The sequence below is a fragment of the Lycium barbarum genome, chromosome 11 (assembly GCF_019175385.1).
Source record: "Lycium barbarum isolate Lr01 chromosome 11, ASM1917538v2, whole genome shotgun sequence".
Taxonomy (NCBI): domain Eukaryota; kingdom Viridiplantae; phylum Streptophyta; class Magnoliopsida; order Solanales; family Solanaceae; genus Lycium; species Lycium barbarum.
In genome coordinates this window covers 59,948,213-59,970,804 of record NC_083347.1, presented here as the reverse complement: position 1 = coordinate 59,970,804, position 22,592 = coordinate 59,948,213, and the positions used below count along the sequence as shown (strand labels likewise).

Genomic DNA, 22,592 nt, shown 5'->3' with positions numbered 1-22,592 from the left:
CAAAGGACAACTTCCCCTTCTGAACATCCACATTCTCATATACAACTGCGCCAAGCATAAGTTGCAGTCTTTTGTGGATTGTTTCGCCGGGTACCATCAAATACTCATGAGCAAAGAAGACTCTGAGAAGAAAGCCTTCATCACCCCTTGGGGAGTCTACCAATATCGGGTAATGCCGTTCGGCCTCAAGAATGACAGCGCCACATATATGAGAGCCATGAATAACCTATTCCATGGCATGATACATCGAGAGATCAAGGTCTATGTAGATGATGTCATCATAAAGTCAAAAGAAAGCTCAGAACATACCGCACACCTGCGTAAATTATTTGATAGGCTTTGCAAATTCAATCTGAAGCAAAACCCGACAAAATGCGTGTTTGGAGTGCCTGCATGTAAATTCCTAGGGTTCATAGTCAGTCGTAGTGTCACGCCCTAAAACCCACCCTGGACGTAAGAAGCATTCAATGCTATAAACAGCACCGGAAGCACCTTATAAAATAATTAAGCATCAAGTTCCTTTTTAATAATCTTTCCTTATTAAATTAAACGAAGTTATAAGTAACTGCATATATGAGGATCACAATTATGAAATAACATTAACGGAAGTCTAATATAAGTAAATAGTCATAAACGTGGCACACACCCATTAAGTCGTATGAGACTTTGACAATCTACCTAAAATTCTGACAACTATTTATGGAGCTTCTAAGAGACACAACAATCATTTAACTTCGGGACGCAGCCCAGAAATCTAGAATAATATATGAAACAGGAAGTGCCCCACGAACAAGGATGTGGGCTCACCAAATCGACAGCAGCAGCAAGTTCTCCTAAGCGCTGAGAGTATCGCGAACCTGCTTTTCTCCGTTACCTAACATACCATCAAAAACAACAATGGTATGTCTGAGTACTTTCGTACTTAGTGAGTGCCTCGGGGACAACAAGTAATATAAAAATAAAATATAATAATACATAATGAAATCAGTTCTGAAAAGATAGTATAAAAATAGTCATTCCACTTTATGATTCTTAATATCATTTGTTAAACAATTTACAAAGTCGTTAATCAATATAAAAACAGTTATTCAGCTTGTATATCTCAATAAGAATTATCAAAACCGAATATAAATCCTTTTGTCAAGTTACAACTTTCAATAATGCCTTTCAAATTGATCATGATTGTCAACAACAGTTCCATGAGAGAATAAGAATATCACACATGCCAATACAGGCCCAAGAATCAATCACATCAAAGGGATGACCTTAGAGGTTCCCTAAACACAACGCACCACACCGGAATATGTAATTCTCGGTGGCTATCCTTCCTCCCGAATAGCTAGGCATAAACCACACTCCGGGTAGCGAACCCGGTAGTGGCCACTCTTCCTCCCGAATGGCTAGGAAATTACCACACTAGGATCCATAGTGGCTACCCTTCCTCCCGAGTAGCTAGGCCAAACACAACAACAAAGTTCATAGCATAGAAGCCGATTCACAATTTGTCTCAAGGTATGTCACACCATCAATAAACATTAAGGTTCATTATGCCATATCGTAAAGATAAATCATTTCAATGAATGTCTTGAAAACGTTTACACTTCTTTAACCAAGATTTCAATGTCATAATTCATCATGAAAACATTAATACCAATCCTTAGCCATCATTATTGATTATCTCTTATAGAGGTAAAATGATTAAGATTTCATATACGTATATAGAGGATAATACAATCAAGGTTTAATGTGGGTTTGTCCCCTCACGCACACCAACCATAATCAAAGCAAGGAATTATGGTTTTGCATGAGAAATTCACCTCTTTATTCAATAAATAACCTTTGAGAAGAAAACATATACCCATGATGAGGTTTTTAAAAGAGAGACATACAAATCACCTTTATAGTCTAAAGGATTTTTAAAAGAGACATTCCTTAATACGTTAAAAAAAGTTTAACAATTCACTTTCCTAATGAAGAACACCCAAACCCTAGCTTGAATCACTTTAGGAAGAATTATCCTGCAAACCATGGGCTTTGGTCACAAGAATCATGTTAAGAATCATGGGTTTGATGTTAGAATGGTTTAGTAATGTTAAGGGTGTTCTTACCTTTGATTTGATGACTTGGAGGAATGATTTTCGTCCTTAGCGTTTGGGAGGATGAGAAAAAATGGAAACAAAATAAGACCATACCCATTTTAAACCCAATTTTCTGCCAGAAACAGTGAAAGTACGGCCAGAAAGTACGTCCCGTACTTGTAGCCCGTACTTTGGCTGCCCAAACCAGTGAGGAATGGAAGAAGTTCATCCTAAAAGGACATCCCGTACTTCAAAGGATGTCCCGTACTTTCTGGGCGTACTTTGGGTGAAATCTCCAACATTTGTGCCCTTCAGTAAAACGTACATAACTTTTTGTACATAACTTTTCTCGAACTAGCGACCTACCATTGGAAAGCTATTTCAAAGATCTACAATTTTCATTAAGGATGGTTTTCCAAATTCGCAATAAATTTTCATGACAATCGCCCGGAAGACAGACTTACCAAAACTTAAGCGAATTTAAGAGCCCTTAAGAACTTCAATTGTTGGTTTGACTTCAAAACGACCATCTTCCACCCGAATTCATCAAGAATGGATTCATATAGATATAATATCATCTTAACACTAGATATTTACATATTCACACCTAGTTCAAGTTACAGGGTGTAACATTATCCCCCCTCCCTTAAGATCATTCGTCCCCGAATGAAAGTCATGGCTTAAGATTTCTCACTAAACCTCAAATTTCAAAATTTCTAGAGTTCTTTAGTAAAGAGGATCATTCTCAGATGTAACATACGACTAACCACATAATGAATACATCATTTAAGCCTAAACACATGGACAAGGGATTCATACCTCTAATCTAAACTTTCACAGGGAATACATAGTTGAAAGGTTCAACACATATCTGCAATAAGGAATAAATGAAGGTAACACGGCTTGAGTGACACTACAACAAGTACATAGAACTACGCACCCTTCGAGTTCATCCCGCAAGTCTTAAGACACGACATAAGTCTACCCCGAGGTTTTAGCAATATCACTTTTTCACTCTATAATGAGTCCCTCAGCAAATTCAAGCCTAACTATTTCTGATTGACAATCCAGAGTTTCATAACACTCGCAAAGATAGTCTATCCCCAAAAAGCACATCAAAGTTCTGTATTTCTAATTCAAACACATCAAAAGTAATCTCGCGGCCCTTAACTACAATGATGCAGTCTCTATACATTATAGAAGCGATAAAAATGATGCAGGGGTATTCATAGAAAATGGTGTCAACAATTGGTCGACTTTCACACAAAAATCAAGGGCAAGATACTGAGTTATATAAGAAAGAGGCGAACTCGAATCGATCGGCAAATACGCTTCGAAAGAACATTTAGTAAGAATACTTGTAACCACACCATCTGAGACTCCAACTAACTCCATACGAGCCAAATCACGAAGTAGAGCTTTCTTTGTACTAAACGACCCCGAAAAGATAAAAATACATCTTCACCCAAATAAGAACAACATAGCCCTCAGGGGGATTTCTAACGACTAGAACACTCAAGTCTCAACACGAAAAAGGGGGTTTCTACCTTCATCTCACTTTCCCTAGAGTTAGATACTCAAAAGGTTCAACACGTATATGCTTTGACTAGGAAGCGCACAATATATCAATCTAGACAATATACTCCGACAAGAATGCTAATTCAACAACACATGATTCAAGCTTAACTTACCTCTTGCCAAAACAGAAAATAACAAATTAAAGCCTAAATCAACTACATCATCTTCTTAAATCATTATTCCACAAGCGGTTGTTTTCGAGTTTCAAGCCTAAAATAAGGTTCTTCCACTAAACATCAAAATAGTACCGATCTTTTAACCCAGTAAGAATATAACCTCAATGTATGATAATTCTTAATTCACTACAAGAGACCCTCAATTGTTCCCTTCACCCTAACCTCCAGTACTTGAAACATATCACACCTTAATTACTCCTTTCAGCCTAACAAGATTTCGGCAGAGTTCTCCCTGTAACGAGGACTACTTTTGTTTCTATACCTGTCTACATTTATCAACATCCAAACCCTCCAACAACCATATATACCAAACACTTACAATGCAATTTCTGTGACTATGTACCATCTCTCAAATTACACATCACAACATGTCCACTCCATAATACCATTGTCCACTAGATTAACAGATGCAACACGAATTAACGTCATCTCCATAAGCACGAGTAACAAACGCGTCAGAAAGATCCTAAAAGAAGTTCAAGCTCTATTGAACAAACTAGAATCAAGAAGAATGAGAAGCACCTAAATGTCCTGGTAGTCACACATCCATACAAGTGGCCAGTCTGTATACAGAGGACTCCACTAGACACAGCTCCAAAGACAAATCCCAGGACACTTCTAAACCTAGGCTCTGATACCAAACTTGTCACGCCCCAAAACCCACCCTGGACATAACAGGCATCCGATGCTATAAACAACACCGCAACCACCTTATAAATTAATTAAGCATCAAGTTCCTTTTTAATATTCTTTCCTTATTAAATTAAACAAAGTTATAAGTAACAACATATATGAGGATCACAATTATGAAATAAAATCAACGGAAGTCTAATATAAGTAAATAGTCATAAACGGGGCAAACACCCATTAAGTCGTACGATACTTTGACAATCTACCCACAATTCTGACAACTATTTATGGAGCTTCAAAGAGACACAACAATCATTTAACTTCGGGATGCAACCCGGAAATCTAGAATAATATATGAAATGGGAAGTGCCCCACGAACAAGGATGTGGGCTCACCAAATCGACACCAGCAACAAGTTTTCCTAAGCGCCGAGAGTATCACGAACCTGCTTTTCTCCGTTACCTAACATACCATCAAAAACAACAAAGGTATGCCTGAGTACTTTCGTACTCAGTGAGTGCCTCGGGGACAACAAGTAATATAAAAATAAAATATAATAATACAAAAAGAAATCAGTTCTGAAAAGATAGTATAAAAACAGTCATTCCACTCTATGATTCTTAATATCATTTGTTAAACAGTTCAAAGCCGTTAATCAATATAAAAACAGTTATTCAGCTTTTGTATCTCAATAAGAATTATCAAAACCGAATAAAAAGCCTTTTGTGAAGTTACAACTTTCAATAATGCCTTTCAAATTGATCATGATTGTCAACAACAGTTCCATGAGAGAATAAGAATATCACACATGCCAATACAAGCCCAAGAATTAATCACATCGAAGGGATGACCGTAGAGGTTCCCTAAACACAGCGCACCACACCAGAATATGTAATTCTCAGTGGCTATCCTTCCTCCCGAATTGCTAGGTATAAACCACACTCCGGGTAGCGAACCCGGTAGTGGCCACTCTTCCTCCCGAATGGCTAGCCAATTACCACACTAGGATCCATAGTGGCTACCCTTCCTCCCGAGTAGCTAGGCCAAACACAACAATAAAGTTCATAGCATAGAAGCCGATTCACAATTTTTCTCAAGGTATGTCACACTATAAATTAACATTAAGGTTCATTATGCCACATCGTAAAGATAAATCATTTCAATGAATGTCTTGAAAATGTTTACACTTCTTTCACCAAGATTTCAATGTCATAATTCATCATGAAAACATTAATACCGATCCTTATCTATCATTATCGATTATCTCTTATAGAGGTAAAATGATTATGATTTCATATACGTATATAGAGGATAATACAGTCAAGGTTTAATGTGGGCTTGTACCCTCACGCACACCAACCATAATCAAAGCAAGGAATTATGGTTTTTCATGAGAAATTCACCTCTTTATTCAGTAAATAACCTTTGAGAAGAAAACATAGATCCATGATGAGGTTTTTAAAAGAGAGACATACAAATCACCTTTATAGTCAAAAGGATTTTAAAAAGAGACATACCTTAATACGTTAAATAGAGTTTAACAAATCACTTTCCTAAGGGAGAACACCCAAACCCTAGCTTGAATCACTTTGGGAAGAATTATGCTGCAAACCCTAGGTTTCGGTCACAAGAATCATGTTAAGAATCATAAGTTTGATGTTATAATGGTTTAGTAATGTTAAGGGTATTCTTACCTTTTATTTGAAGACTTAGAGGAATCATTTTCTTCCTTAGGGTTTGGGAGCATGAAAAAAAATGGGAACAAAATAAGACCATACCCATTTTAAACCCAATTTTCTGCCAGAAACGGTGAAAGTACGGCCACAAAGTACGTCCCGTACTTTGAAGTACGTCCCGTACTTGTAGCCCGTAATTTGGCTGCCAAAACCAGTGAGGAACAGAAGAAGTACGTCCTAAAAGGACGTCCCGTACTTTCTGGGCGTACTTTGGGCGAAATCTCCAACTTTTGTGCCCTTCAGTAAAATGGACACAACATTTTGTACATAACTTTGCTCGGGCTGGGCGACCTACCATTGGAAAGATATTTCAACGATCTATAACTTTTATCAAGGAAGTTTTTCCAAATTCGCAACAAATTTTGATGACAATCGCCCCGAAGACAGACCTACCAAAACTTAGGCGAATTTAAGAGCCCTTAAGAACTTCAATTGTTAGTTTGACTTCATAACAACCATCTTCCACTCGAATTCATCAAGAATGGATTCATATAGATATAATATCATCTTAACACTAGATTTTAACATATTCACACCTAGTTCAAGTTTACGGGGTGTTACATTATCCCCCCCCCCTTAAGATCGTTTGTCCCCGAATGAAAGTCATGGCTTAAGATTTTTCCCTAAACCTCAAATTTCAAAATTTCTAGAGTTCTTTAGTAAAGAGGATCATTCTCATAGGTAACATACGACTAACCACATAATGAATACATCATTCAAGCCTAAACACATGGACGAGGGATTCATACCGCTAATCTAAACTTTCACATGGAATACATAGTCGAAAGGTTCAACACATATATGCAGTAGGGAATAAATTAAGGTAACACGGCTTGAGTGAAACTACAACAACTACATAGAACTACGCGCCCTTCGAGTTCATCCCACAAATCTTAAGATACGACATAAGTCTACCCCGAGGTTTCAGCAATATCACTTTTTCACTCTATAACGAGTCCCTCAGCAAATTCAAGCCTAACTATTTTTGATTGACAATCCAGAGTTTCATAACACTCGGAAAGCTAGTCTATCCCCAAAAATTGTTCATCATTTCTAATTCAAACATATCAAAAGTAATCTCACGGCCCTTAACTACAACGACACAGTCTCTATACATTATAGAAGCGATGACAAGGACGCAGGGGTATTCATAGAAAAAGGGTATCAACAATTGTTCGACTTCCACACAAAAATCAAGGGCAAGATACTGAGTTATATAAGAAAGAAGTGAACTTGAATCGATCGGCGAATACGCTTCGAAAGAACTTATAGTAAGAATACCTGTAACCACAACATCTGAGACTCCAGCTAACACCATACGAGCCAAATCACAAAGTAGAGCTTTCTTTGTACTAAACAACCCCGGAAAGATAAAAATACATCTTCACCCAAATAAGAACAACATAGCCCTCATGGGGATTTCTGACGACTAGAACACTCAAGTCTCAACACGAAAAAGGGGGTTTCTACCTTAATCTCTGTTATATCCCGCATTTTTGTGCAATCGGATGATTCAAGATAACTGCGGGAAGATAACAAGTAAGGCCTTATTTTCATTTTGTTTGGCATACAAGTTGCTTATGAAGAATTTTGAAGTGGAAACGTTAAGGAAGGCTAGGGGCAAAAAGGGAAATTCGCGATATGACTCATGGAAATATGGAGAGAGACTAAGGGTAAATTTGGAATTTGAAAAAAATAAAAATCCTTCATGAGTTGTAAGACCCAAATGCATGTATGGACTTGGGAATTAAAATGGGCCATTTGAGTCATCCAATTGGAGTGGGCTTAGGCCCAACTAGAAGTTTAAGAGAGCAAATAAAAGATGACTTAGTCATCTTTTCCATGGGACTTTCTAGACTTTTCAAGAAAACAAAGAACAAGAGAAAAAGGAGAAATTTTCCAAGGCCATTCGGCCAAGAGAAAGTTCCACAAGAAACTTGGAAAAGAATTTCTTTAAAAATTATTTTCTACTAATTGAAGGGTTCCTAGCAAAGTGAAGTGGTCTTTGGAGCAAGAAAAACCCATATTCTTGCAAATTGGAAGTTTTAGCCAAGTGAAGAAGTGAGGAGAAAGGTAAGAATTCATTCTTTTTTTTTTATGTTATGGATGCTTGTGCATGTTGTAGTGTATAAAAGTGAGTGAAATTCATGAAGAACAAGAATATAGGTGTGTGGCCGTGTATTCCTATGTGTGTGTGGGAATTATGTTCTAATTATTTTATCTAGTGTTTGGTTGTTATTGTTGTGGATGCTATGTTGATAATGGAAGTTGAATGATTTTGGAGAGGTTGTAGTTGTGGTGTGGTGTGGAGGAAAATGAGTTAATTTTATTTAGTATATTGGTTGTTGTTGTGTGGATTCTATATTGCTAATAAAAGCTTAATAATCTTAGTGAAATGGTAGAAGTTGGAGACTTGTGGTTGAAGTTTATGTAAATTGAATATTATGTTTTTACATGTATGGAAGACAATGATATTAGTATGGTGTTGTTGGAATATATATTATAAAGTTGTTATTGTTTTATTGGAGTTGGAAGGTTTTGAAGGAAGTAGTATGTTAATTGAAGTGTTATAATGTATCTTGGATTGAATATGGAAATAGTTAGTATGGTTGTTGGCATTATGTTGATAGTTTGGCCGGGTTGAATTCCCGGATTGTGGTTGATTAAAAATTGGCTAAGTTCAATTTTGAGGATGTTGTATTTATAGGGGAAATGCTGCCGAAATTTCGGTAGCCAAGTGTCACTTTAAGAATTCAATTCTAAACGCTCTAATCAAAGTTTGGTAAATGTGACCAATTTGTAGATTTCGGCAAATTTGCAACTTGAATTTGGAATAGCATAAGGAGCGGAAAGAGGTATGTAAGGATTCACCCATCCTTCTTTGGCATGTCTTAGACATACTAGGTTTGAATACGAGCCTCGGGGACGATCCTATTCCTAGAAATCCGAGATTGAAATTGGCCCTTTTTCATTCAATAGAATTGAATTAAGTTTTTCCTATCTTATTGAAACAATTGCATCTAACATCTACAACTTGTTAAATGAAATCGGATTACACTAAAGCCTTCACAAGTGTCGTAATTATTCTAATGAGAATATTTCTATGACAATTACGATGAATATGTTCTACAATGACATAGATGATGTCAAGGAAGAAAATGTTTATATGAAGAATATGACAATGATGATTCCATGAGTAAAGGTTCCAAGTTCATGATTTCAGTGACGATATGAGAACGTTGAGCTATTTCTTGAATTCTCAACTCTATTCATGAATGATGACTATTTTTAAAGATTCCAAAGTATACGAAACGACACCTTATGATCCTGTTTTATGTTTTCTCATGATATTACTCTCCATTAGTAGTCTCGCCTTATAATATTAGTTCCTTCAAAGTGAGACATGACGATCATGATTATTCCATAATGTAATCGGGGGCTACCGACCTTACGTCACTCCGACGCGAACATGGTTTTCTTGGACTCTCATGCATGCTGTATACATGTTATAAGTATATGCAAATGTATATGGGGAAGATGGGGAAAGGTAAGGCGCTATAGACGCATAGCCACCTGATCAGTTGGAGTATGGTACATGATATCGTCCCGGACGCGGGATAAATGGTTAAATGGACCGGAGCCGACGCCTCGGCAATATGATATGATCTATGTTATATATATATGAAAAGAAATGTTTTCCAAGAAAGCAAAGTATTATATGTATATGGATCGGGCTGCACGTGCCGCAACAATATGTTATAGTATATGCACATATGGATCGGGTTGCACGTTCCGCAGCGCTAAACATGCATGGTATCCGCCAACGTGCACTTATATGTACAGGTTATGTTTCTACCTCATGACATGCGCTATATCTCTTTTATGTCATTATCCCTGTTCTATATTTGCCGTATGTTATTATTCATGCCTTACATACTCGGTACATTACTCGTACTGACGTCCCTTCTTGTGGACGCTGCGTTTCATGCCGCGCAGGTCAGCAGGTAGACAGATTTGACTCCTAGGAGCTCCATTAGCAGTACTGTGGCAGCGCTCCAGTTGTTCCGGAGCCTCAGTTTCTTGGTACTACTTTTGTGTATATATTCGGGCACGGTAGAACCCGGCCCTTCTTGTATATGTGGATGTACTTTGTTTAGAGGCTCGTAGACAGATATGTACAGTTAGATGTTTTGTACTTTTGATGGTCCTCGTCGCTGTGTAATGTGCTAGTAAAGTTTGCTAGCCTATGTTTATAATTATGCTATTAATGTTAGTGTAAAGTAACAGAAAAAAAAAAGGATACGGTATAGTCTATACGGCCCACCTAGTAGTAAAAGTACGATACGAGATAAGGGGTGCTCGGTACAAGTATCGGGTACCCGTCGCGGCCCCTAGTTGGGTCGTGACAATCTCACTTTCCCTAGAGTTAGATACTCAAAAAGGTTCAACACGTATATGCTTTGACTAGGAAGCGCACAATATATCAATCTAGACAATATACTCCGACAAGAATGCTAATTCAACAACACATGATTCAAGCTTAACTTACCTCTTGCCAAAACTGAAAATAACAAATTAAAGCCTAAATCAACTACATCATCTTCTTAAATCATTATTACACAAGCGGTTGTTTTCGAGTTTCAAGCCTAAAATAAGGTTCTTCCACTAAACATCAAAATAGTACCGATCTTTTAACCCAATAAGAATATAACCTCAATGTATGATAATTCTTAATTCACTACAAGAGACCCTCAATTGTTCCCTTCACCCTAACCTCCAGTACTTGAAACATATCACACCTTAATTACTCCTTTCAGCCTAACAAGATTTCGGCAGAGTTCTCCCTGTAACGAGGACTACTTTTGTTTCTATACTTGTCTACATTTATCAACATCCAAACCCTCCAACAACCATATATACCAAACACCTACAATGCAATTTCTGTGACTATGTACCATCTCTCAAATTACACATCACAACATGTCCACTCCATAATACCATTGTCCACTAGATTAACAGATGCAACACGAATTAACGTCATCTCCATAAGCATGAGTAACAAACGCGTCAGAAAGATCCTAAAAGAAGTTCAAGCTCTATTGAACAATCTAGAATCAAGAAAAATGAGAAGCACATAAATGTCCTGGTAGTCACACATCCATACAAGTGGCCAGTCTGTATACAGAGGACTCCACTAGACACAGCTCCAAAGACAAATCCTAGGACACTTCTAAACCTAGGCTCTGATACCAAACTTGTCACGCCCCAAAACCCACCCTGGATATAACAGGCATCCGATGCTATAAAAAACACCGCAACCACCTTATAAAATAATTAAGCATCAAGTTCCTTTTTAATAATCTTTCCTTATTAAATTAAACAAAGTTATAAGTAACAGCATATATGAGGATCACAATCATGAAATAAAATCAACGGAAGTCTAATATAAGTAAATAGTCATAAACGGGGCAAACACCCATTAAGTCGTACGATACTTTGACAATCTACCCACAATTCTGACAACTATTTATGGAGCTTCTAAGAGACACAACAATCATCTAACTTCGGGATACAACCCGGAAATCTAGAATAATATATGAAACAGGAAGTGCCCCACGAACAAGGATGTTGGCTCACCAAATCGACAGCAGCAGCAAGTTCTCATAAGCGCCGAGAGTATCACGAACCTGCTTTTCTCCGTTACCTAACATACCATCAAAAACAACAAAGGTATGCCTGAGTACTTTCGTACTCAGTGAGTGCCTCGGAGACAACAAGTAATATAAAAATAAAATATAATAATACAAAAAGAAATCAGTTCTGAAAAGATAGTATAAAAACAGTCATTCCACTTTATGATTCTTAATATCATTTGTTAAACAGTTTACAAAGCCGTTAATCAATATAAAAACAGTTATTCAGCTTGTATATCTCAAAAAGAATTATCAAAACCGAATATAAAGCCTTTTGTCAAGTTACAACTTTCAATAATGCCTTTCAAATAGATCATGATTGTCAACAACAGTTCCATGAGAGAATAAGAATATCACACATGCCAATACAGGCCCAAGAATTAATCACATCGAAGGGATGACCGTAGAGGTTCCCTAAACACAGCGCACCACACCGGAATATGTAATTCTCGGTGGCTATCCTTCCTCCCGAATTGCTAGGCATAAACGACACTCTGAGTAGCGAACCCGGTAGTTGCCACTCTTCCTCCCGAATGGCTAGCCAATTACCACACTAGGATCCATAGTGGCTACCCTTCCTCCCGAGTAGCTAGGCCAAACACAACAACAAAGTTCATAGCATAGAAGCCGATTCACAATTTGTCTCAAGGTATGTCACACCATCAATTAACATTAAGGTTCATTATGCCATATCGTAAAGATAAATCATTTCAATGAATGTCTTGAAAATGTTTACACTTCTTTAACCTAGATTTCAATGTCATAATTCATCATGAAAACATTAATACCAATCCTTAGCCATCATTATTGATTATCTCTTATAGAGGTAAAATGATTATGATTTCATATACGTATATAGAGGATAATACAGTCAAGGTTTAATATGGGCTTATCCCCTCTCGCACACCAACCATAATCAAAGCAAGGAATTAGGGTTTTGCATGAGAAATTCACCTCTTTATTCAATAAATAACCGTTGAGAAGAAAACATATATCCATGATGAGGTTTTTAAAAAGAGAGACATACAAATCACCTTTATAGTAAAAAGGGTTTTTAAAAGAGACATACCTTAATACATTAAATAAAGTTTAACAATTCACTTTCCTAATGAAGAACACCCAAACCCTAGCTTGAATCACTTTGGGAAGAATTAAACTGTAAACCCTAGGTTTTGGTTACAAGAATCATGGGTTTGATGTTAAAATTGTTTAGTAATGTTAAGGGTGTTCTTACCTTTGATTTGAAGACTTGGAGGAATGATTTTCGTCCTTAGGGTTTGGGAGCATAAAAAACATGGGAACAAAATAAGACCATACCCATTTTAAACCCAATTTTCTTCCAGAAATGGTGAAAGTACGGCCACAAAGTACGTCCCGTACTTGTAGCCTGTACTTTGGCTGCCAAAACCAGTGAGGAACGGAAGAAGTACATCCTAAAAGGTCGTCTTGTACTTTAAAGGACGTCTCATACTTTCTGGGCGTACTTTTGGCGAAATCTCCAGCTTTTGTGCCTTTCAGTAAAACGGACATAACTTTGCTCGGGCTGGGTGACCTACCATTGGAAAGCTATTTCAACGATACACAACTTTCATAAAGGAAGTTTTTCCAAATTCGCAATAAATGTTCATGAAAATCGCCCAGAAGATAGACCTACCAAAAGTTAAGCGAATTTAAGAGCCTTTAAGAACTTTAATTGTTGGTTTGACTTCAAAACGACCATCTTCCACCCGAATTCATCAAGAATGGATTCATATAGATATAATATCATCTTAACACTAGATTTTTACATATTCACACCTAGTTCAAGTTTAAGGGGTGTTACACGTAGAGGCATTGAATTGGATCCTACAAAGATCAAAGCGATCCAATAGTTACCACCTCTCAAAACTAAGAAAAAAGTCATGAGCTTCTTGGGAAGGCTGATCTACATTGGGCTATTCATAGTCCAGTCAATGGTGATTGTGGAACTAATCCTCAAATTGCTCAAGAAAGACGCTCCCATAAAGTGGATGAAGGAGTGCCAATAGGCATTCAAAAAAATCAAGAAATACCTTCCCAATCCTCCTATCCTAGTGCTACCTGGGCAAGGGAGTCCTCTGCTACTGTACCTATCAGTATCAGAAAATGCTTTCGGAAGTATGCTCCCCCAACACGACAAGGAAGGATAAAAGGAACATACCATCTACTATCTGAGAAAGAAGTTCACATCCTACGAGTCAAGGTACACACTCATAGAGAAAACGTGTTGCGCCCTAACATGGATAGCCCAAAAGCTAAGGCATTACTTGTCGGTGTTTACCACTCACCTCATATCCAGAATGGATCCACTAAGGTACATCTTTTGACAACTGATGCCGTGGGAAAGTTAGCTAAATGGCAGATGGTACAAAGTGAATTCGATATTGTGTACGTAGCACAAAAGACAATCAAGGGGCAAGCCCTAGCCGACTTGCTGGGGGAAAGTCCCGTCGATTATAAACTCGAACCATTACGGACTTTCTTCCCAGACAAGGAAGTAATGGCTATGGAAGAAGAGGTGGCCCAGCCCTACTCGAGATAGAGACTGTTCTTCAATGGAGCAGTCAACTACAAAGATTCTGACATCCGAGCAGTGTTGATATCAAAAACAGGACAACACTACCCGACGGCCGCAAAACTCAACTTTATGTGTACCAATAACATGGCCGAATACGAAGCATGTATTCTCGGCCTTAGAATGGCTTTGGACATGAACATACAAGAGTTGTTGGTAATCGGAGATTCCGACTTGTTCATCAATCGACTAAAAGGAAATTGGGCAACCAAGAATGACAAAATACTACCATATGAAAACCTGGTACAGAGACTGTGCGGAAGATTCAAAAGCATTGATTTCAGGCATACTCCGAGGGCTCAAAACGAGTTTGCTGATGCAGTAGCTACAATAGCCTCTATGATTCAGCACCCTGAGAGTACCCATATTGATTCGCTAGAGATCACTCCGAAAGAAGAACAAGCTCATTGCGCTGACGTCGAGGCCGAGCCAGATGGCAAACCATGGTACGCTGGCATCAAAGCATACCTGGAAAAAGGAGAGTATCCTTCAGAAAGCTCAGCAAATTAGAAGAAACCCGTCTGGAGACTAGCCAATGGATTCTTCTAGAATAAAGAAGTGTTGTACAAAAGAACACCCGACCTTGGATTACTCAGATATGTGGACGCCAAAGAGGCCACAAAATTGCTGAAAGAGGTACACGCGGGGGCATACAGACCTCACATGAATGGATTTATCCTAGCCAAGAAGATCTTAAGGACGGGATACTACTGGATGACCATAGAGCATGACTCTTGTAAATTTGTGCAAAAATGTCATCAATGTCAGATACATGGAAACTTAATCAAGGTTCCTCCGACAGAATTACATACAATGAGCCCCCCTTGGCCTTTTGTTGCATGGGGGATGGATGTCATCGGACCCATCGAGCTACCAGCATCCAATGGACATCATTTTATCTTAGTCGCCATCGACTACTTCACCAAGTTGGTGGAAGCAACTTCTCACAAATCAGTGACCAAGAAAGTCGTGGCTGGCTTCGAAAAAAACAATCTCATATGCCGCTTCGGTGTGCCCGAGTCCATCATAACAGACAATGGAGAAAATCTGAATAGCCATCTAATGAAAGACATTTGTGAACAATTCAAGATAACTCACAGGAATTCTACCGCCTACCAACCACAGATGAATGGAGCCGTAAAGGCTGCCAACAAGAACATCAAAAGAATCTTGCAAAAGATGATCGATAATTATAAGAATTGGCACAAGCAGCTGCCTTATGCTTTATTAGGGTACAGAACGACCAGCCGGACATCTATCGGAGCAACCCCATATCGTCTTGTTTATGGCACAGAAGCGGCCATACCCGCGGAAGTAGAAATTCCTTCACTCAAGATCATCCAAGAAGCATAACTGAACGATGCAGAATGGGTCAGAAATCGCTACGAGCAGTTAGGCATGATAGATGAAAAAATAATGGTGGCAGTATGCCACGGACAGCTATACATACAGAGAATGTCCCAAGCTTTCAACAAACGGGTTAGAGCCCGACTCTTCCAAATTAGGAAACTCGTACTGAAGCGAGTCTTCCCTCACCAAGAAGAATACAAAGGGAAATTTACGCTGAACTGGCAAGGACCATACATGATCAGGACAGTACTCTCAAGAGAAGCCGTAGTCCTAGCTGAGAAAAATGGACAAGAATGGCCCAAAGCTATCAATGCAGACGCACTCAAGAGATACTACATTTCGGACTCCATTTTCTTGTAATCACATTACCATTTCCCTGTAATAGTATCTTTTGCTTGTAATCGTACTTTCGTAATACAATACGAAAAAATGGTCATCCATGTAATGAACGATGTAATGACCTGACTTCCCCACAGTGGGATATGTAGGCAGTCCATATCAGACCAGGTCGCATTATTAGTAAAAAATCCAAAACTCAAATACTTTATTTTGAACTACGTTTTACCTGATTTCCTGCTACGACAGGATACGTAGGTGCTTTCGAGATCGGTCGTCGTAAAAGAAAAACCCAAGAAACCCTTAGAAAACCTCAGAGACACAAAGTCAGAAGGAATCAGAAAGATCGGAAGACAAGAACCAAAGTGAAAGTCAGCCAACGGCAACCCCACACTGGGGCAGAATTTTTGAGAAAACCTAAAAACTTCCTGCCATAAGCAATCAAAAAAGAAGATGGCGAGCCCAGACTATACACTGGGGCAGAATTTCTGAAGAAACCTCAAAAATTCCCGCACAACGAGACGATACAAGAGTCAATCAGATCAGGGCTTGAAACTGGGGTAGAATTTTTGAGAAACGATCTAAAAAATTCCACCAGTTCAAGGACTCAGCAATAAGGCCTCCCCGGAAGACCTCGTTATAAAAACACATGTCATGACACCTAAAACAAACAAAGATTTACAACTTTATCTTTAGATTTTGAAATTTAGTAGAATTTCGCTTTAAAACCATCTCTCGAAATACGGAGTCCAAGAGGATTAAAAAGGTGCATCAAGGGAAGACACCAGACCGAAGGACAACGACGTTAATCTAACTCTTAAAAAACAAACAATTTTTCTGTGGATGCAGGCTTTTTAAATAGGGAGACAGATATGCCATCAACCGGCTTACCCGCAACAAAGGTAAAGACGAACTCAACCAGACGTCAAATAGCCAAAAGGGTCAGGACAGAATGAAAGGAAAATAGCATCTCTGACCACGACGGACATGAAATGAATGAGAAAGGCATATTCGACCGAAAGGGTAATATAAAAAGAAACAATAAAGATGCATCCAACCAAAAGGGTCAGGACAATGAGCATAAAGATGCATCTGACTAAAGAATTCATACAAAAAATGAACGACAAAGACGTAGCCGACCACAAGGGTCACACAAGGAGCAAATGATGAAGAAATATCAGGCCAAAAGGGTCCTAATGAATGAACATAAAGACGTATTCAACCAAAAGGGTCATGACAAAGACAAAGGGCATACTCGACCACAAAGGTCATAGCCAATACAATGGACGAAAGAAAGATTGTGCAGCCAAAAGAGCCATTCATTCATTCAAACTGCCAAAAGGGCCATTCATACAAACTGCCAAAAGGGTCATTCATACAAACTGCCAAAAGGGACATTCATTCAAACTTCCAAAAGGGTCATTCATATCAAATTGTCAAAAGGGCCATTCATACAAACAACCAAACAGTCCATTCATTCAAACAGCCAAAAGGTTCATTCATTCAAATTGCCAAAAGGGTCATTCATATCAAACAGCTAAAAGGGTCATTCAGTCAAACTGCCAAAAGGGTCATTCATACAAACTGCCAAAATGGTCATTCATACAAACTGCCAAAAGGGTCATTCATTCAAACAGCCAAAAGGGCCATTCATTCAAATAGCCAAAAGGTCCATTCATTCAAACACCACGACCAATATCTGCAATGCTGTCAAAATCAGGAAACAAGCACACAGCCTCCAGAAAGGAGCCGACCAGATCCAGACAAATTACTGAGCTAACGTGAAATTTTTTTCTTACGCAGTCGGTCAAACTTGGGTGCCAATGAGAGTCAAGCTCTCCGGCCAGGATTTGGAAACTATCGGATCTCAGACTCAACCACAATTTTGTTTGTTATTTACTTTCTTTACTAAAAATCGCGACCGGTCGAATACACATCGAGAAATCTGAAGGTATTCCCGCATAAGGGATACACTTCCCCAGCGAGTCGAGCTACATGTGACCAAATTCCCAGAGATCAGGGATATGTAGGTGGGCTCAAAACCAGAGAGTAGGTCATACTCTAACAACCATCCGGAGAAATCCCGGTCACAACACTGGAGATCTCAAGACTTATCTTCCAAATCACTTAAAGTATTTAGTCGAGCTGAACTACAGGCAGCCTGAGTTCTCGTATGGCCCGAGATATGTAGGAAACCCAGAAACCAAGGTTCGGCCACATATGTGAAAACTATATGAAAATGAGAGGTAGAATGAATCGGGTCAGTCAAAAATTAGGGTTAATCAAATTTTATTGCTCAGGGATAGTCCCGCCATCCCCGAACACCAAAGGGACAGTTGCCGACGCCTAATTTTTTACTTCCCGTAATTATTTCTAATTACTCAGTGTAACGACCCTTCCAGTCATTATGAAAAATGTAGGATCACCCTACCAAATGTAACCTTTCCAAGGGTAGAACGAGCCAGTAGAAACTAAATCGTGTGAGCTTATGAGCAAAAATTTTACTTGTTTGTGGTTGTTGCTTGATTGTCTTAAGTCCGTCGGGGGTGACATAGAAAATTAGAACTCCGTTAGGAATTCCAAGGCCATGGGTGGATTCGTAGGGTGTCTTTATGTATATTTACATGTTTGTTTGTGTTTTTGAGGCCTCGGATGAAATGTTGGGTGATAGGGCAAAAACCTGGATAAAAGGTGGAGCTCACAACCCAAAATGGACCACTGTGGCAGTGGGAGTACCGCTACGGTGGTACCGCTATAGCGGTGGGTGGACCGCTTCTAGCGGCCTGCCATTTGTCGGGTGGCCGCTGTGGCAGACGATTGACCGCTATGGCGGTACCACTATAGTAGTGACTCGACTGCCATAGCGGTGAGCGCCTTTCTTTTGGGACCGCTATAGCGGTCACTTGCCCGCTATTGCGGGACCGTTCGGTCGACGGAAAACAATATCTGAGATTTTTATAAGTAGTCTTATATTCTCTATTCACAAAACATGAACACACTTTCCAACAAGCACCTAGGGTGAATTTCCAAGCTAGGGCAAGAAACTTTGAGAGTTAAGTTCCATTGATTTCCATTCTATCATTCCATTCTCCTTCATTATTGTTATCCTCTTCATGGGTCTTTAATGGTGAAATTGAAATAGAAACCCTAGAATGTTAATAAACCTTCTAAACTTGATGGATTATGGTTATTATCGCTTAGTTATCATTTAAATGCTTGGGTTAGTTTCTCTTTTCATGAATTAAACATTTAGAGCCATAAACTAAGTGATTGGTGACCTAGGGTTCTATAAAAATGGTGGATTGACCATAAAAACTGCTTATAGTGGGAATGTTGATAGAATGTTGCTATAAATTGATGATTACTGATTACTAAGGGCCTTGATAGGTTGTTTATCACCTAGAAAATCATCCACCCCTTGGAATGGGGTAAAGGGAAGGGTATTCTTGTATTGGTATTTGTGATTTGAGTATTTGACTCATTGAGCCTTCTATTTCTAGACTTTGAGCGTTCTAAGGCTTTAAGGAAAGGAAAGGTTGTAGCGGAGTGACTTGCGTTGTCCCAGCTCTACATTGAGGTAGGTTACGGTCTACTTGAGTTAGACTTTGGTTAGTTGATTGTATGTTTTGTGAATTCTTTAGGAGAAAGCATGTCTAGTTTTCATGCATGATAATGTGTGGCTAAACTCCTATGTGAATGTGATTGAGTGATTGTGTAGATTTCGTGCCTCTATTCCTGTGTATTAAATCTGCAATGGATGTGTTGTGATGAGAAGCTAATACGATCTTTTCGACGGTATTGTGACATGAAATGATGATTTGGGTAGTGAAAATGAGAACGTAAGAAACATTGTTCGGTGAAGAGGTATGGAAAAGCACTCATGTGACCTAAATTAAGAACTCGTGATCCGAGGTTAGTTCCGAAAATGAGAGGTACATTGATATGTCCCGCATCTAAGGTTCGTTCAGGAGCGGAGGTTTGTGCTCGGGTCCGAGGAGTATTCCGGAACGAGTGGTACATGGACACCATGGATCCCCTGAAGGTCATGACTACTGAGCAATGACATCAGTTAGCATATGTGTACAGTTAGTGTGGTCTTTGTGGTAAACTTATTCCCATTGTGGCTTACATGACTGTGATGCTTGACATCTTGGTGATTTGATTGTGATTATCCTTGGTTGAGTTGTTGTGGTTTGTTGATATTCATGTCTGTTGACTAGCTTGTTTATTCTATTGATTTTATGGATATGCATGATACTAATCTTAGTCGGCCTATGATATCTATCGGTACATAGTGTTTGTACTGATACTACCTTGCTGCATTCTTTTGAGTGCAGATTGTGATACAGAGACTGCTCATTCGCCCTCACATCTAGTGTGGAGGACGTTTGCTGATAGATTTACGGTGAGCCTTTTCTCATGCCAGGCCGCCCGAAGATCTTCTTCTTATGATGTCTTTTCATGTTCTGGACATTATGGATATTTATTAGTCAGATTTCATTCCTTAGACATGTTTTAGATTAGAGTCTTGTACGATGACTTTCGAATTTGGGTATATTGTAATAGTTAGAACTTATTAAAGATGAGCATGGAAAAGTATTGGTAGAGGAGACTCTCATTAAACAGAGATGGCAGTCATATTTTCACAAACTCTTGAATGAAGAAGGGGAGAGAGACATCGTGTTGGGAGATTTGGAGCATACAGGGAGGCGTCACGATTTTGGGTATTGCAGGAGTATTAAGGTCGAAGAGGTTAAGGGTGTTGTCCGTAGGATGCGCAGGGGAAGAGCGACCGGACCTGACGAGATCCCTGGGGAATTTTGGAAGAGCGCGAGCTCGGCAGGTTTGGAGTGGCTGACTAGGTTGTTTAATGTCATCTTTAAGACGGCAACGATGCCCGAAGAATGGAGATCGAGCGTAATGATCCCTCTATACAAAAACAAGGGGGATGTCCAGAGTTGCGAAAACTATAGAGGTATCAAGCTACTAAGCCATACTATGAAAGTGTGGGAAAGAGTGGTGGAGATGAGGGTGAGGAGAGACGTGTCTATTTCAGAGAACCAGTTCGGATTTATGTCGGGACGCTCAACTACAGAAGCCATTCATCTTGTGAGGAGACTGGTGGAGCAGTATAGGGAGAGGAAGAGGGACTTGCATATGGTATTCATCGACCTAGAAAAGGCTTACGATAAAGTTCCAAGAGAAATCCTATGGAGATGTTTGGAGGCTAAAGGTGTACCTGTAGCATACATTAGGGTGATCAAGGACATGTATGAGGAAGCCAAAACTAGAGTAAGGACAGTAGGAGGGGACTCAGAGCACTTTCCAGTTGTGATGGGGTTGCATCAAGGATCAGCTCTTAGTCCGTTTTTATTTGCCTTGGTGATGGATAGATTGACGCGACAAATTCAAGGTGAGGTGCCATGGTGTATGCTTTTCGCGGACGACATAGTCCTGATCGATGAGACTCGTAGCAGAGTTAACGCTAAGCTGGAGGATTGGAGACATACCTTGGAGTCTAAAGGATTTAAGCTGAGTAGGACCAAGACAGAGTACTTAGAGTGTAAGTTCAGTGAGACACCCAAGGAAGTTGGCGTGGAAGTTAGGCTTGGTGCTCAGGCCATCCAAAAGAAAAGTAGTTTCAAGTACCTTGGGTCTATCATGCAAGGCAGCGGGGAGATTGACGATGATGTCACACATCGTATTGGGGTAGGGTGGATGAAATGGAGGCTAGCTTCAGGAGTGCTATGTGACAAGAAGGTGCCACCACAACTGAAGGGCAAGTTCTACAGAGTGGTGGTTAGACCGGCTATGTTGTATGGGGCGGAGTGTTGGCCAGTTAAGATCTCTCACGTTCAAAAGATGAAAGTTGCCGAGATGAGAATGTTGAGATGGATGTGTGGGCACACTAGGAGCGACAGGATTAGAAATGAGGCTATTCGGGATAAGGTGGGAGTGGCCTCGGTGGAAGACAAGATGCGGGAAATGCGACTGAGATGGTTTGGGCATGTGAAGAGGAGAGACATAGATGCCCCAGTGCGGAGGTGTGAGAGGTTAGCCATGGATGGTTTCAGAAGAGGTAGGGGTAGGCCAAAGAAATATTGGGGAGAGGTGATTAGACAGGACATGACGCAGTTACAGCTTACCGAGGACATGACCTTAGATAGGAAGGTGTGGAGGACCCACATTAGGGTAGAAGGCTAGTATATAAGTCTCGTTATCTTTCCTTATTAGTAGGCGCATTAGCGCATTATAATTTCTTGTGCTTTGATTTATGTTATTATTTGCTACTTTCTGTACTTTGATTACTCTATTTTATCTGTGCCGCTTTCGTGATTTGCATTTCCATATCGCTTTGAATTCCTTGATTATCCTGTTTTACTGTGTCGCTTGCATTATTTCATTGCAATATCGTTTTAAAT

The 22,592-nt window shown here is 39.4% G+C and overlaps 1 protein-coding gene across 1 annotated transcript; it reads left to right on the top strand.

The window, feature by feature from the left end:
* The first annotated feature begins 14,607 nt into the window (after nt 1-14,607).
* Nucleotides 14,608-14,994, top strand: LOC132619851 (uncharacterized). The gene has a single exon (XM_060334621.1). It carries the CDS (start codon nt 14,608-14,610, stop codon nt 14,992-14,994), a length of 387 nt encoding a protein of 128 aa, XP_060190604.1.
* The last annotated feature ends 7,598 nt before the right edge of the window (nt 14,995-22,592 follow it).

Bases quoted from the DNA above. Each gene is read 5' to 3' on its own strand.
- LOC132619851 (XM_060334621.1), top strand. From the start codon at position 14,608: ATGGCTTTGGACATGAACATACAAGAGTTGTTGGTAATCGGAGATTCC.